Source organism: Pezoporus occidentalis, unplaced genomic scaffold (assembly GCF_034315485.1).
Source record: "Pezoporus occidentalis ecotype Australia unplaced genomic scaffold, CSIRO_AGI_Poc_V1 ctg37, whole genome shotgun sequence".
NCBI classification, from domain to species: domain Eukaryota; kingdom Metazoa; phylum Chordata; class Aves; order Psittaciformes; family Psittacidae; genus Pezoporus; species Pezoporus occidentalis.
The window spans coordinates 5,144,402-5,161,614 of record NW_026915691.1 but is presented as its reverse complement, the minus strand read 5'-3'; the positions used below and the strand labels follow the sequence as shown (position 1 = coordinate 5,161,614).

The window sequence follows — 17,213 nt, the reverse complement described above, 5'->3', positions numbered from 1 at the left end:
TGAGGGAGTCTCGGGCCGCAGGTGGCTGTGAAGCGGGCAAGGCCCTCTGCGCCCCTCTGTGAGGCTTTCTGGAGATGTAGTGGGGCAGCCCAAAAGTCAGCCAAACCTTTCACTCAGGCTTAACTTCAGCGTCAGGGGAGTGTCAGCCTTCCCAGTCCAGTGTCCACTTGAACTGCCAAGAAAAGTCCCCCAGCCCTGTGGTGGCACAGCTGTCCCCCCTGACAGCTCTGAAAGCAGGGGTTGTCCTGGTACCCTTGCTGAAAACTGAGTTATCGCTCACCTGCCGGCTTCTCCTGCAGCTTCAGAACAGCTCTGGGAGAGTGAGCTGCTCTGGGGGAAGGCTGAGGTGCCAGACGTGCCAGCTTCCCTCTGAGCCACACACCACACCCCTGCGAGGCCTACACTGCAGCTGAGGCTTTGTTAGTCTGATAAAGTAACCCTGATGAAACATCTTTGTGTAGAGCTTAATGTAATATAGAGGCAAGACCTGTACTGGATGTCAGTTGCAACCGTCTAATCATGCAGAAGGAGCTTCTTAGGGCATTGTGTAAAAATCTAATCTATTTCCTCACTTCGTTTTGATTGCTTTATTTCTGTATTTCATTCATAAATCCAGACTGCAGAGCTTAGTGATTTTTTTTGAGAATGCTTTGGGACACTGAAAAAAATACAGTGCTCTAGTAAAGAAAACCTAAATCATCAATAATCAATTGTAAACAGTAGTGTGTTTTTTGATACCTTTTACCATCTTCCTTGCCTGTTCATTTTCCTTCATTTTTCACATCTATTTCACAGGAAAGAATGAGTATGACCTTCTGGTAATTGGTGGAGGGTCTGGAGGCCTTGCTTGTGCAAAAGAAGGTTTGTATGTGTAAATAACAAAGAGTTTAGTTTTAGCTTAAGTAGTGGTTACAGAGACTAAGGGAAGTGTTAGTGATAATGCTAAGCTTTTTAATAAACATACTATACTTCAGTCCCTGCACGTTAATCATTAACTCAGCTCCATAGTTAATCTACAAATGAATTCACACCTTTGGGTGGGTTGATCTTGTTTGGCTTTCCTATTAACCTTTAAAAAGTATTTCTTTTGTCCTGGGAAGGTGTGATAAGCTTTTATTTCACTGTTATTGTAAAATACTCTGAGTGCCTCCATAGGTGCTATATGTTTTAACTATACTGTTTCTTATTTATGTGTTAAAACGACAGTCCCTTCAGACTGTTTCCAGGAGCTGTGTAACTGCTGTAGAGAACCTTGCCCCTTTGCTACTCAGTGTAATGAGCCCAAGAACCCACAGGTGCCTTAACCATCTTCATTTGGGGTCAGATTGCATTTTGGGGGTTGGTGAAAGCTGGAGGCTCTAGTCTAGGTTATTAAGTGCCTTCTGGAGAATCTGTTGACTACATAGGCAGCCTGGATTCCTAATCTGGCATCTTGAGTTAGATAGTAAAACCCACCAGCTGTCATCTCCTATACTCTTTATCTTCATACCTGTGCTACTAAAAATATCTAGCTTTGTGTGTTTTTCCCTTCTCTAAATACCTTATCTTGTTTTTTGTTTAAAGCTGCTCAATTTGGAAGGAAAGTGGCTGTTTTGGATTATGTGGAACCTTCTCCACAAGGTATGGAAGAGAAATACTAGGAGAATATTTGGAAATGTGTATAAAATGGTTGCCTAGGTGAGCACATTGCTCCAGGCAGCATAGTGGCCAAACCCAGCCTGTTTGATTTGCTTTTAGTAAAACTCCTTAAGCATGGCTTGTTGTACTGCTCATTCCTTCCAGTGATGTCCCAGCTCTGCCTGCATCCCCTGCACATAAAGGTGTGTTTAATATTACCACTTGAGGTAGTCTTTGGACTTAAATATGTGAGAATATTCTGTCAAAGTGTCATTTATGGTTTCTAAAAATTATAAATTTTGTCATGTTGAGGCTGTTAATGTACAATATGTAAAATAAGATCTGCAAATGCAGATAAACAAATATGTAGTAACTGGATCTTCAGAGCTCTGAAAAACATCTTGAGATGCTTTGAATTTTAGAAGAAAAATACATAGAGGTGTGTTTTATTAAAACAAATGAACGTAAGCAGAATTAGAAACTGATCTGTAGGAGACAGTGAACTGTGTTATTTCAGAACTTTTAAACTAATTGCATGAACAACCTAATTCTCTAAGTAAGCCAACTACATTAAGTTACACTAACCTGATGCATTTACTCTTCCTTTCTTTCTTTTTTTTTTTATTTCCAAGGAACCAAATGGGGACTTGGTGGAACTTGTGTGAATGTTGGCTGTATTCCTAAAAAGCTTATGCATCAAGCAGCCCTTTTAGGGAGTGCCCTTAAAGATGCCCAACACTATGGCTGGAATATAGCCCAACCTGTTCATCATACCTGGTAAAGATTATTGCCCATATCCACTCCTATGTGCTGCAAATGCCTAACAACTTTTCCCAGTTGGTGTTTATTTAGGGACAGCTGGGGAAATTAATTTTGCATGAAGTTTTTTAGGCTGCTGCTCGTTTAAAACACAGGTCTGTATTTGCTGGTTTATCAGGGCAGATACATTGATTTGGATTTGATAATTTACTTTTGTTACAAAGCACTGTGGAGCATTTTTAGTATCTAGCAACTGCCTATATCTTTGAGTAACATAATCTGAATTTGTAACACCATGACTTCATGTTCAATTTCTTGGTTTGTGATAGGTCTGTGATGGCACAAGCTGTTCAGAATTATGTGAAATCCTTGAACTGGGGACACAGAGTGCAACTACAAGACAAGTAAATAAAACTTTACAGTTCATCTTTCTTCTCACAGTCAGGAAGCTGCTCTTCTCTTGGCAGAATTGCTGAATTGCCTTTGCAGTTTCTTACTAGAGCTAGTATTTTTTTCTGGGAAATAGTAGTTGGAAGTGACCATGAAGCTTTCTAACAGTTTAGTGATCACAGAATGCTCTCTTGAATCTGAAGAGGTTTTGCATTAATATGAAGTAGTCAGGACTTTTTCAACATAATTTCAAGCTTGTCCATGAAAACTTATATGTCATACAAGCCCACAGATAACACTGTACCAGAACAGCTGGGGTTCTTGCTTCCAGTGCAGAAAGATTTTCAGCAAAAAGAGAAATTATTAATTTAATAATATATTAATTTGACAGGTACTAGTCTTGTGATTCCTGCTGAGTCCCTACTGTGTGCCCTCAAATGTGCGTTATATTAGTAATGTTATAGATAGCAATGCTATGGACTGTGGAAAATATATCATTTGAAGAGGTTAGTAACCTGATCCCAAACCATGTTATGGTTAGGTACTCTGCTGTGTAGAGGAGTTAACTGCTGTACAAGAATTAAGTGACAAATTATGTGACAGAGCTGCAAAGATGAAATAAGATGTTTGCTTCCTTTTACTTCTCTTATCTGTTTGATGTCTTTCTTAGCACTTCAGATATAGAAAAAAGTAGCTGATTGTATTTCCTTTATATTCATTGTTAAGTGTGCATTTACGTTACTGTTTTCTTCTAAACAGGAAGGTGAAATATTTCAACATGAAAGGAAGTTTTTCTGATCTGCATACAATCCGTGGTTTAACAAAAGCAGGTAAAGAGGTGAGCTACTGTGCTGTGAACTTGTAGCTGCTGTGCTGTGAACGTGAGCTGCTGTGCTATGAACATTCACTTCAAATAATTAGGTCTTCATGTGTTGGTTTTCAGGCCAGTGGAGAGCTAGACTGTACTTCTCCAAGTTGTTTTAGGTATTGAATATTATTTTGGTGAGGAAAATGTGCATTTTCCACCAAGAGAAGATGTTTATGAACTTGACTGTTGCCTACTGAGTCCCTAGCCTCTAACCTGTCAGATGCCATTACTTTTTCACTGCAAGTGGAAATACTGAGACAAGAGATTATTTTCTTTTGGTCAGAGGCATACTGCTTTGATAGATGCTTACAGAGATGTGAATAGGAGCATCATCATCTAATGGCTCTGAGCATTAGATCAGTCTGAGACGTTTTCTCCCTTCAGCTGAATTACAAGCTTTCTAATACAAAACTGTGTGTGGGAGGCAATTATATCGAATGCCCAGCTTCAAGCAACTGGGTGACGTAACAGAATGGTGGCCATTTCTGCATATCTAACAAGAGACTGAATATGCATTTTAACACCTTTGGGGGGAAATTGTATAATGTTACTAGTTAATACTGGCTTGAGAGAGCAGAAGGTTTTTGGGGTAGATGCCTAGCATTTTCTAAAAACATGCCACTTTTGAAGTAGCTTAACTCCAGGCCCTAGAGGCAGAATTCACTTGCTGTGATCTCTGTGTGTTTTGCCCCGAGCAAAAATGATTTTAAAAAGCTGCCATTTATCCACCACAGCTGTTGCTTCCAAGTAGTCATCAGAATCTTACCCAGTGTAGGAACAATTGTAAGCTGATGTTGAAACAAAAACTGATACAGAATGTGCAGGGAAGCACCTGCATGTGCTTATTTTATCTCCATCCTTTTTTAGTGTATTACTTGATTATTATATAAATAGCATGCAGTAGTGCCAGCTTTTCATTTATCACTCTTGTACATACATAAAAAACAGATGAAATTATTTCAAATGCTTGATTTTTATTTTGTGTGTTTGTTCATAGACTATTATTACTGCAGAAAATATTGTCATTGCTACTGGAGGAAGACCAAAGTATCCTACACACGTAAGTTACACTTGCCATGTAACAAGTCCAATGGCTTTACTGGTTTTGTTGCAGATGATAATGAATATTTGGAGGATAAAGATTGTAAATATAAAGTAAGACTTGAGAGATTTTTGAACTTGTGTGAAAAATTGTCTTTTATATAAAGCATAAGCTTTTCAGAAAAACATTTCCATAGAAAACAATTTGCAACAGTTTAAGTATATTAATCTTGCTTAGAGCTGAAGGATAATTCAGGTTGGAAGGGATCTCTAGATGTCATCTACTTCAGCCTCCTGCTCAAGAAGGTTGGGGGTCAGCTATTGAGTGATCTGTGAGGTCAGATCGTGTTGCTTAGGACTTTTTGCAGTCAGGTTTTGAAAATTTCCAAAGATGAAGGCTGGATATCTGTGCATCCCCAGATATATTCCCCTTGGTCTACTGGCTGTACTTCATCTAATCAGTCCAAGTTGCTGTTATCTTTATTTGCTGCCAGGACACGTATTGTTGATTCAAAATCTTAACTGTGTGATCACAGATCGCAGGTGCACGAGAGTATGGAATCACAAGTGATGATCTGTTCTGGTTAAAAGAATCTCCTGGAAAAACGTAAGTTATCTTACGATGGCTTTTATAGATGCTGGTATTTGTACCCTTTCTTCATGGCAAGGTGAAAAATGTTCAAAATTGCCTTCTGTACACCAGTTTTTCTGTCCTTTTGTCCTTCTTCTGAGAATTTGTCTTGCTATGCGTCAACATCACACTACCAAACTTCATTAGTAACTAATAATTGGCCACAGCCCCCACCCCGGAAATTCCCTTCTAAAATCAAATTAAATACAAGCTTTCACCAGTTTTGACTTAAGGGAACTTGTGGGCTGTAGCAATTATACCTGGAAGTCACAAGAGGGCAGCATAAACTTAGACGAAGGGTGTACTGTGCCTGTTCTTTGATACGGGTCTGTATGAAATCGCTCTTCAATTAGGAAAGAAACTTCAGCACTCTTAAGTGTTGCCAGTTCTGATAACAAAAGAAAATACAGTGAGACAATTGGGTTGCTTTTGCCTTTTCTTATGCCTTGGGAGCTACTTTTTAACTGAAATACTAAAAAATTGTCTTTAATGGAAATACTGAAATGCCATAGTTTTGTTTCTCACAGCACATAGTGCAGTAAGATTCCGAGTTAACTTTGCACTGCAGGACAATTTCCTGATCCAAATAATTGTGATAGGAAATACACATTTTCTAGCATGGGAGTCAGATAATACTTTTTTTTTCTCTTTTCTCTATTGAGCAATTCTAGAAAAAACAAAGTATATAAAAGAAAAAGAAGTGAAACTATAATGCTGGTGTTCTGAATGAAAACAGAGCTACCATTCATGGCTGTGACTTTCTAATATAAAAAATGCACTGTGTTAAGCTAAACATCAAATAGATAAACAAGGCTCCTTGGTACAGTTTGAAAAGCAAAGTAATTTTGCTGTTGTTTGTAGTATATCAGTCACCTCTTGAATTTCGAGCGTGTGATTTATGTGAGGAATTTAAAAAAACCAAACCAAAACACAAAACACACCCCCCCCCCGAAAAACTAAACATAAGATTTATCCTGTAAGATGTTTCTGTGAAAATGTGGCTTTTGTCCAGTTACTGCTAATGCAAGTTGTAACAGTGTAATGTGGGAGTCGAGTGTTTATATGTTGCATTCCTGAGATTTAGTCAAAATAAGCCTGCAGGGGCTACAGTAGCATTTCTGTGCTTTATCAGGCTGTGTCCTAGCAAATGAAGGAGGGAGTTGTTGAAGGTTTGTTTCTGTCGGATTTGTTTCTATTATAAATATTCCCAAGGTTCAGTTTAACACCTTTTGTTTTTAGTCTGAGATGTGTTGTACTTACTCTTTCTTTTCTTCCTTTCCAAATGTACATATCTCAGCTACAAATTACATGCCTGGGGGTTATAGAACTGTCAGTCCTGCAGTTATTCATATTAAAAAGAAAGCAAACCGTTAAACAACTTAAAAGTTCCTTAGATATACAAATAGTGTGAAGAAATTCTCGCTACTGAGATGAAGGCTTTTGGCAGAGTGAGTTAGAAAAGATGCCTTGAAATATGTTCAGAATGAATGCGAGATTGAGCAGGTGTGAAGGAGGTTAGGTTCTGCTTTCTTAACTTTTCTGTTAGACACTGACAATGCCCAGGAACCCTCTACTCTGTAGAAGAAATTGTGAATAATGTGGGGCTGATATTATGAGTGCCAGCTGGCATCCTATTTTCATCTAATGAGAAAGAAGAGCAAACATATGCCCACATTACAGATATTCTCATCCTACTTTCTATTAATCTCCAATAGATAGCTCTTCATGGGCAGCATGTGGCTTTTTGCAGCACTTCACAGGAGATACATACTTAAAGAAAGGGTGATCATCCATCCATTCGCAAATGGATCAGATGCCCTAATGCTGGTGGAAAAATTTATTTCCTCCTACGTTAAATTGTTTGCCAAATGTAAAACCCAGACTAGCAGATTTTAATCTCTCTAGTTCAACTTGTTCTCTGTACACCTTCAGAAATTGTATGTTTTTATTATAGGATAGATAGATGTTATCTAGTGTCTTTTGTGAGAAAATGTGTTGTACTGACTCTGCAATCCCTGGGGCTTATGAAGCAGCAGCCCCCATGTCTGCACTGCACTTCTCAGAAGTTTAAAAGCACCTCTGTTATAACTAGGAAATGGTGCAGGTTCGTTTATGGTAAGATATAGGCCACAGGCCAGTGTTTCATGTACTATTTTGCTCTGCTGTCAGCACAGTATAGACTGTGTATAAAGAGATCTGTAAGTATTTGACTTGTTTCTCTCTTGCACTATTGTGAAGGAATAACTTTCCTAGGGATGTGTGTCTAGTCAGTGGCAGGGCCAAAACAAAAAGCCAAATTTGCTGTCTATAGAGCTCCACTATGCCTCTAATGTTTGTTTTTAGTTGCCATACATGTTCACATATAAAATATTTTAATTTTCAAAAGTTCTTAATGTTCTTCTATGAAACAGATTTCTGTCTTTGTGAGCACGTATACCAATACTTTTCCTGATAACAGGGCGGGGGGAGGAACATTGCTTTGTAAGTTTGAGTTAAAACTGCTGAATGACACCTCCTTATAAAGGGACTGCAATGAATGAACCACTTTGTGTTAGCCTCCAGTTTGTGTGTGGTTTTGCATGGATTTAAGGTTTTATATTTATTTTGTGAAGCACCACAGTAGTGTATGCTACTTCAGCCATGAATCAAGCAAAACCCAGAATACAAACCAGTGTGGGATGTGTAGGCCGTGGGATGATACTTCACATTTGTTCCCCTTGTGATTTTGAGTTTGTATTTTGGTATTTCAATAAATTTCAAAATTCAGGTAAATTCTAGCTTTCCAAAACATAGTTAGCAAACTACTTCTTCCATACCCCAAAATCCAAAGTTCTTTTTTTAACTTTTGAATATGCCTTTTAGAGAGACCTGCTTTAAAAAAAAATGCCCAAAATAAGTGGAAAAAAATGTGCCAAATATTCAGGTGGATTCTGCATCTTGTGGGGGTTTTAGTTGCTGTTTTTTGATAAAAAGTTCTTAATAAAGCATGGGGATGAAAGTTCTTTATAAAACATGCATTTCCATAGGTGACATTCATAGTCAGAAAGAGCTTAACATTCCACACTGTTCTCATAGTAACTAGAAATTTTGATTCCTAATGATGCTTTTTTTCCTAATTCAAAAACTTAACAAAAGACTTTGTTGTAAGTGGAAATATTATGTGGAATGCATTGACAAACTGTGAGATTTTAGTAAGTCTGCATAATGCATGAACAGCAAAGGAATGGGAGTGCAGCCTGTCTGGCACCTGAGTGTCAGTTTTCTTAAAAATAATTAAAAATATGTATTTAATAAATACGACACCTCTAGAAATTTTGAGATACAATGAAGTCTGACAAGATGGCTGCACATCTCTGTATGTTGCCCACTGTCTCAGAGGCAGTGCTGCTGAGATGCTGCAAAGATGAGGTATCAGCAGCAATAGGCACTGTGGGAAAAACCTGTCAGTGTCCACTCCAGATGTTTCCAACAGAGGTGTTTCATAGAAAGCAATTGAAATATTTGTGATATCTCTTAACATTGCTGGTTTCTCTTGAGCTGTTTATGGCTTTTTTCACTTTGTCTTTCCGAGTATGTGTTTAAGTATCTCTTTACAATATAAACCCAATTCTTTATGTCTTACAAGCCTGTTCTTTTTTTTTTATTCTGTTAAAATAAGCCCACCAGCTGGTAATACCTCTGTCTGTGGCAGTGGACAAGCCCTGCTCTTTCTTTCTTTCTAACACCTCCGCCACATCCACCCCTCAAACCTGTAGTTTTGTAACTATACATACTTCAGAAAATTATTTTTGGTTGTGCAGAGATATGCATAAGCTTATTTCACTGCTTTATTCTTTTTTTCTTTTTATGTAACAGGTTGGTTGTAGGAGCCAGCTGTATCCTTTGAAAAAGCTGTGATGATTTATGATTATAAGCAGCGTAGCTGTCTTTCCTGTGAAAGCTCAGGTTTCAGAATTCCTTTGCTCACACCACATAGATGAGTTGGTAATAGAATAGTAATAGTTTTCTGTGCAGTAACATCATGGGAATTAAGGTCAGCTGAGGATAAATTCTCAGGATCTTAAAACCTATGTGATCTATGAGGAAAATATTCTAAGGCTTTGGAGTTTTATTCTATGCAACAAAAGCAAGCTGAAGATGTCTGAGAGAGGAGATGCCTAGGTAAAAAGCCCACTTAATATACTACCCTTTTATATTGCATTGATATGAAACTATTGTTTCTATTTCCTTAACTGATGTTTCACTAGATGTTTCACTTGAGTGTGCTGGATTTTTAACGGGCATTGGATTGGACAGTACAGTCATGATGCGAAGTATCCCACTTCGTGGATTTGATCAGGTGAGTAAGGAATATCTTACATCTCCTTATAAAGCAAATATATTAAAAAGTGTATTTGATTTTTTTTTCCTAAAGAAAATGTGTCTCCAAACATGTCCTAGTATGTGCTTTCTGAAGAGAAACTATATATATTAGGTCTTGTTTTTCTGTACTTTCCTGCCTACTTGAAAGCAAGATTGAAAAGGTTGGGAAGCAAGGGAGGGATTTATGCCACTACTAAAAAACATTGGACAATCCCTTTAAAATAATTTTAAATTTCTAAGAGTTAAAGATATTTAACACGTAGTTCAATGTGGAGTTCATTATTATGAATATAAATAAATCACTAAGCCAAAAGTTTGTAATGACATAGGAATTGAAAATCTTGACCACTTTCAAAACAGTGGCAGTTATAATAGGTAAAACAAGTATATAGTGATTTCAGTGAAACTATCAACCCTAAGCTGGAGAAAATTAAAAGCAGAAACTTTCAGGCAGGGAAATTAAGAAAGAAAAAAGTGTTTCACATTTAGGAAAGATTTTAAGGAATTTTATTTAAAAGTATAAATGGTCATGGTTGTGCTGACAAAACAGAAACCAGTTTTGGCCAGAAATCCATTCCTGTATAAAGAGAATAAAAGCAATTACAAATAACAACAAGAAAAGACAACAACAACAAAAGGTTTTGTATAGGATTTGTGTCAAAAGCATAACTGCCTTAAAGAAGGAATAGAAGGTAATATAGCAGGTTTACTGGATCCAATAAATGTGTTACTTGGATGCGAGATTATAGCCCCTGTTCACAGGTTAGAGGATGTCTTTGATGGTCCGTGAGTCCTGGTCCCTCAGTCTGTAGGTAGAGTATGTTAAAGGTGACTGTGACTCTTCTGTCCCTGCAAGATTTGATGTTAACACTACTTTGAGGAAAAGTTTCTGTAGGGTCCTTAAAATGAAGAGAGTTCTGGGGTTTCATTCACATATCCAGTGATCTTTTTCTTTGAAGTTTACAATTTTTATCTCAGACAAATAACTTTGGCAGATGGCAGCCTCAAGAATGAAGGCTGCGTCCTGTTAATCACTTGGAAATAGTGTTTTCAGAATGGAATTGAATATGTGTTAACTTAATTATTGCTGGTATTATAAATTAGGACTTTTTATAATGCTTATGTGCAATGGTGCAAAACATTTACAGGCTGAAGTTGGTGAAAGTGTGATAGAACTGTGGCCTTCTTTGCACATAGAGTGTGTAGGAAAATCATTTTCATATGTAGCAGCATAGTTTTTGAGGAGGGTATATTGCTGTTAGAAGCAGCAGTGACAACTACCACTGCAGGTAGGTAGTGACAGCTCCTGCTTGCATGCCAGCCGCTCCCACTTTGAAGTGGCTTCCTTAAAACTAGTAGTAAGTGTACCAGAGCTTGCAAAACATTGTGTAAGAATGTGTGTTGGGATTTGCACTCCTCCTTGAGGAAATCTACACCTGTAACAGCATGAGATCTGAGCAAGCAGGGAATGGTGTTAAGAGTGTGTGTGTGGCACTTCATAAAACACAGTAGGGCTGTCTCTGAGAACTCACTCCTTTGTAGGCAGGGAGAACACAATGAAAATTTCAAGGTTAAGAAAGCATTAATAGAGATAAAACAAGTGTGTTCAGTCTGTAGTCACATTGAGTCTGACGGAAACTGGTTAGCAATCACTGGATAGTGAGCTGTCATGTTTCTGAGGAGATAGAATCCTGCTGTTGTCTTCATATTAGTTAATATCAGCTTCGAAAATAAAGTTTGGTAAGCTGAGAGCTTGCATGTAGCTGTTTTGTGCGAGTGGTTTTGTGATAATCTCCTTTAAGTAATAAACACATCCTTTGACAAAGTGCAACCTGAATTACTGCAGTCAAGAGCAATGACATCTTTGGATAAACCTGTCAATGTACTACTTCACTACTTGACTGTGGTGTGGCATTATTTCAAACAGGCTCTTAGGACAAAAGTATTATTTCCTTTTTGCAGTAGAACTTTCCAGGAAACCTTAGTGATTCATAGTCATTGCAGAGAAATGACAGGTGTCATGGCAAAGGGAAATATTTTTCTTCCGTAGCTTTATGAAAGTATTTAATTCTCATTGAGCTGCCAGAAAATGGTAATTATGGTAATGTTAAACTGAATATGTTCTAGATGCCTTTTTGCATAAGCAACAAATTAATTAAAAGCAGCTGTTTTATTCATGTGTTATCTTTTTTTAGATCAATTCGAATATTCAGGTGTAGGTGCCTCTTGAAATTGAGTTGCAGGTCATAGTGTAAATTATTGTGTTGGCAACGCATAGTAACTAAGTGACAAAGAATGTTGAAATGCGCAGTGTATTTACTGTGTTTTCACGAAGACAGCTGAAGGAATGTTTTACATTAAAAAGATTGTGTATCTAAGAATAATTTTCTTTTTTCCCCTATCAACAGCAAATGGCATCTTTAGTAACTGAGCACATGGAATGTTACGGCACAAAATTTTTAAAGAGATGTTTCCCAACCAAAGTTGAAAAATTGGAGAGCAACAGGTTGCAGGTGACCTGGAAAAATACTGACCTGGGCACAGAAGAAACCGATTGCTTTGACACAGTGATGTGGGCAGTAGGTAAACTTGATTATCTTAACATTTATTTGCAATGCTTTCCATTCTGAAAATTAAGTCCCCTCATCGTTGCATGGGGCTTCCTGTTTTCTGTATGTCGTAAATATTTAGTGACATAAACATTGATAGTTTTTTAATTCTTTTCTTGCATGCCTGACTTGTTCACTTACAGTCTAAAAACACATGAAAGTTACAGTGAATGGAAGAAATCTGTGGTAACTACTTTTGCATGAGCTGCAATAAATGGCAGACCATTTGGCCTTCCCCACATTTACTAGAGGGTGAGAGCTTGAATTCCAGCAGCCTCTGTGGTGCGGATAGTGTTCTCTCTAAGTCCATAGTCTTGATCTTTTCATGAAGCTGTTTGCTGTAATTTCCTGTTTATCCTATTCAAGAGGCTTCCATTTCTTCTAGGATTTTTTCTGAACTGTGCTACTTATATTTATTAATGCAGCCATCATCTTAATTCAGAGAAAGAGAAGTAATTGTCCCTAAAAATCTGAGTTCATTGAAGGAAACCTTGGGATTTTAAGGCTTTTTGAAATCTGGTTAGGAACTTTCACATATCAGACCCCTCAGAACTGACATATAATGCCTAAGTTAATCAGTCTTAAAGAATTTTTGTGACAAATGTCTATGAGCATAGTCATAAGAAATGGGAGTTAAATCATTTTTTTGCCTCCTTTGAGTCAAATGCTACTTCTTGTGAGGATTGACATAGTAAATGATGTACGGTAGAAGGCTTCAGCCCACAGGAGCAAAAATACTCTCTGAATTGCCTCTCTAAACTACTTGTTTGTTGCTGTTATGAGTTGGCCTTCAGTTCCTACAATGGTTCAGATGGACAGCAAGCCTGCCAGAACAGGAGACCTTTTGTCTTCTGTGCTTATAAAGCTTTTGGAACATCTGGGATTCTAGGTGAATAAAGGATGGCTACAGGTAGTAGTGATATTTGGCAAGCAGATGATATGTTGTGGACAAAGTAAATAGGCTTAAACTTACTGCCCAAGAAATCTGTTCTGATGCAGAACAATCAGTTCTACTAGCAGCTTTAGTAATTCTTTTAACTTCCTTCATTTTTATGCTATTCTTTTTATCTGACACTACTGGTTTAGAGTAGTGGCAATAACAGATAAATTCTTATGCTTGTAGAATATATCCATTACAGGAAACAGGAACAGATCATTTACAGCTTTTTTATTTTGCCCAGTGGACTAAATCTGTTGTCCCCTTCCCCTAGTTAAGTCAGCTTTATGTCTTCCTAATACCCCAAACAGAATGCAGGTTGTGTGTTGTGACAAACATTTGCTTACTGTGGTTACTATTCTCTTAGAAATGCAATGGGCTTCTGTAAATTGTGGAAAAAGCCTATAATAATGGCTTACACTCCCCAGACCCTGTCAAAGACACTAGTGCTTACCAAGAGCAAAAAAGATCATGCTACGTAGAGATGTGACAACCCTGAAAACTGTAGAGTAATATTCATGAGGTGAGATGAAAATGGTTCCAAAAAGTGGGTTTCTAAGTGCCGTATTTGATTTTTCTCAAGCTTTCTGGCAGAAGTACACTGAGATGGAGTCAAACCTGTGAAATGTCAAGTCAATTTGTTTGCTTTTGTCAAAGATGGAAAAAAGAGCTATTAAAATAATAAGAATATAATCTTGGTTTAGTAGTAATTATAATGAGATAAGTTTGCATGATATACTATTGCAACTCAATTGTAATATGACTCCACTCACTATTTTGATAGGGAGCACTACATATATAGTAATTTTTGTCACAGATTTGAATTACAATGGATTTAGGAGCTGCAGAATTAATAGTTTGAGGGTTTGGGGGTTTTGTGTTGATTTCTTTTTTCCAGCGTTCAAATTGGCACTCTACTTTTAAGGATTAAACACTTTAACAGTTAAAGCTGGTTAATTGATGTGCAGTTGATATGATTCATTGTTTTGCTCTGTATCAACACACCCACACCAGGTGTCTCAGATAATAGGCTGGGAAACTTGGTAGTGTTGAGGATTTCCTGTCTGCAGATGTGCCAGTTACAATACTGATTGAAGAGAGTCAGCTTGGAGAGTTAGTTAAAAGCAGCCACTATTGTTAACTAATTGTAGCCTGAATTATAGTAGATGTTTCCTTAACTTTTGTAAAGGACATCATGGAATTTTAGCGGGATTTTATGAATAATGGTAAAAATACTAACTGACAGTGGCATATAGCTTGAGTTTTGTGAGCCTCAGTATTATCTCCTAATGTATGCCTTTGGAAAAAGAATTATATTGCATTTCTATGAAGAGTTCTGTTTCTCTTCTGGAATGTGTGATTTTCTGCTTGTATGAATAAGCAAATAAAAGCAGGCACAGTGCTTTCTTTGCTTTTCCAGTAGCTTCTTTGAACTAGTCAAAATATTTGGGGGGGGGGGAATTAAAAAAAACTCATTTTGATACCTTTTAATGTAGTTTAAAGGTTTCAATCCAAAGCTTTTGTAGGTAAGTCTTACAGGCCTGTTACCTTGCTAAGTGACTATACTGCTATATTCCAGATCAGTGGAACAGCTCTTTCTTGACCTATATTTGATTCTGCCTGTTTAGTCCTGTAATATCCTTCTGTCTTTTACTACTGCTCTCTTCTGCTTTTGTGAGAATTCTCTTCAAATTATAAGGTTTTGAGATTTTTTTTTCATCCAACATGGAACCAATAAACTTTTAATTTTACATAGTATTGCCTCTGCTCTTAAGGACACATTTATGTGTTAGGTGCCTGATATACACAAGCTGCAAAGCAGTGGTAAGGGTGTGCATGTACAGACTGCACAGGATCTTCATCCAAAGAAGAGGGTAGAGATTGGCACCTTTATAAACAGATGCAACTGCTGAGTTGCAAAGGACAAAGTTGCAAGAGACCAAAGTTTGTAGAATGGGTTTGTTTCAGCTATTGGAGGACTGAAACCTGTGAATCAAATGCGGCAGTTGCAACACAGCTAATATATAAAAGCAATTGGTGAGTAGTATTTCCATTTGAATTTCCAATAGGTGGCAAAAGATCACTGCTGTAACCAGAATTTGATTATTCGCAAAGTCCATAGAAAAGATGCTAATGAGGTCTTACTGTGCAGAGGAGCAACACTGAGTTGATGATTAAAATAAGCAGGTGTTCACAAATTATCCTAGAATTAGTTTGACAGAGAAAGTGAAGTAGTATGCTAGCAAAACACAGTAGTAGTGTAATGTGCTACTAAAACAGAAAGAGCAATGACCAGCAGCAGATTTTAAGTTTAGCTTTACAAAATGAGATTTTCCCTGATGAGAGCAGCAGAACAACCATTTTCAAGTTCCACTGCACTCATAAGCTTAGAGGAACACCACTGTGTCTTTGAAATAGTATCATCTTTGCCATAAAAAAGAGTTATAACTTTAGCTGAATGGGTATCAGGTGTTGCACATCATGGGCTATCACATATGTTGTCCTTCGTGTCAGACTGGCTGCTTGGCATATTTATTTTCTAGTGCAGTAAAATAAGATAATCGCTGTTCAGTATCAAGAAAGGCTTAAGTACATAACTTGTTTTTAATAGCAGTTTTCTTCAAGTCTTACAACCAAATCAGTTTGGATTAACTAAGAAAACAGAAAATTTGTTTGGAGATTTTCTTTGAAAAGTCCCATATAGTAAAATATCGCTGGAATCTATGGGCATCTCTCTGCCAACCCCTATAGAAAAGGGGATGGGCCTTAGATTTGTCTTTGCAAACAGGTCTTTAACCTTTGAACCATTCAGTGAAAAATAATGCACCTTGGTTGTTCTCAGAGAGCTGTTAATGCTAATGTGATGTGGTTTGCTGAAGCTCTAGGTCTTTGTTCTGAACTTCCCATGTCTATTTCTCATTACTTTTAATTCCTTACTGTCTTGGCAAGATGTGTTTTCTGTAGTCCTAACGAAAGCCATCATTCCCATTACATCAGCCAGTGCTTTTAGGTTGTTTCCCAATATCTAGTTTTAATGACATTCAGTCAGACTTTATTCAACAGGGCAATTTTTAATGTTCTAGTAATTTGCATTGAAAGAGGACTGGATGGTACTTTTTCCTTCTTTTGTTTTAACATACCCATAAACTTTGAGTGTAACTGTTATACTACTTACTTTACTAGCTTGTAACTATAAAAATCCCTTCTTCCTGCTAGGAAAAGTTTAGATGCCTGGCTGTGCCTCTAATCTGGATTCAAACCTATTTTCAGAGTTGATAGGTGATGGCTAGCCTTTATCTGAATGGTGGTATACATAAATAAAAATAATGGTGGAAAATGCTCCAAATTTCATGAAACCAGTATAATTACTATGATACTTTCTACAGAATGTAGATATTGTTCACACATAAACGTCCAGGAGATTGATGCCAGTGACCTCACTTGGGAATGGTTGTTGGGTACCATTTTGAGACTACAGAGCCATCATTAAGGCTATACAAAACCTCTGGTTAAAGCAAGCTTAGTGTGGGAATACTAATGTGAAGGTGAGCTGTAGCTTCTTCTCAGAAAATGTTTCCAGGCTGCTTTACTTTGTACAGGACCTTGAGAACAAAACAAATAGAATTGTTAGAAGCCTGTTGCGTGCTATAAGATGTTAATTTGGTTGCATGTCACTTGGAGTTGCTTTTTTTGTTGTTGTTTGGGTAGAACCAAAGTGACATGTCTCCAGATGCAAGTAACTTCAAATGTACAGCGGATGGTGATGGCTACATGTTTACTGAGACCACCATGGCTGCCACAAGCTTTCTGCTGAGATGACGCCTCTGTGTAATAAGTTTTACTAGTCAATGCTAGAAGAGATAGTACAGCTTAGCAGACTTGGCAAAGAACCAATTACTGTCCTAGCACTGACTGAGGGTCAGGTTTTTTTCACGGTGAAGGTTTATCAGCAATGAATGAAATATTCAAAAATGTCCTTGTAAAATTGGTGCATGCTAT

General features: G+C 37.5%; 2 protein-coding genes across 3 annotated transcripts in view; one reads left to right on the top strand and one right to left on the bottom strand.

The window, feature by feature from the left end:
- COMT (catechol-O-methyltransferase) overlaps positions 1 to 17,213 on the bottom strand; it is a 363,876-nt gene that overhangs the window by 24,536 nt on the left and 322,127 nt on the right. The window contains exon 1 of one of the 2 annotated variants that reach the window (XM_062631496.1): positions 739 to 915. The exons of the other annotated variant lie outside the window; for it this stretch is intronic. The gene's annotated coding sequence lies outside the window, so the exon portion shown is untranslated. Of the gene's footprint in view, positions 1 to 738; positions 916 to 17,213 lie in introns of those variants that run through there. 2 annotated transcript variants of the gene reach the window in all.
- The window catches only part of TXNRD2 (thioredoxin reductase 2), a 32,308-nt gene that overhangs the window by 429 nt on the left and 14,666 nt on the right, over positions 1 to 17,213 (top strand). The window contains exons 2-11 of the mRNA XM_062631478.1: positions 796 to 861; positions 1,564 to 1,620; positions 2,250 to 2,394; positions 2,706 to 2,780; positions 3,526 to 3,604; positions 4,632 to 4,694; positions 5,212 to 5,282; positions 9,162 to 9,181; positions 9,554 to 9,645; positions 12,077 to 12,251. Of these exons, the coding sequence (XP_062487462.1) occupies positions 796 to 861; positions 1,564 to 1,620; positions 2,250 to 2,394; positions 2,706 to 2,780; positions 3,526 to 3,604; positions 4,632 to 4,694; positions 5,212 to 5,282; positions 9,162 to 9,181; positions 9,554 to 9,645; positions 12,077 to 12,251 (843 nt within the window). The remainder of the gene's footprint in view (positions 1 to 795; positions 862 to 1,563; positions 1,621 to 2,249; positions 2,395 to 2,705; positions 2,781 to 3,525; positions 3,605 to 4,631; positions 4,695 to 5,211; positions 5,283 to 9,161; positions 9,182 to 9,553; positions 9,646 to 12,076; positions 12,252 to 17,213) is intronic.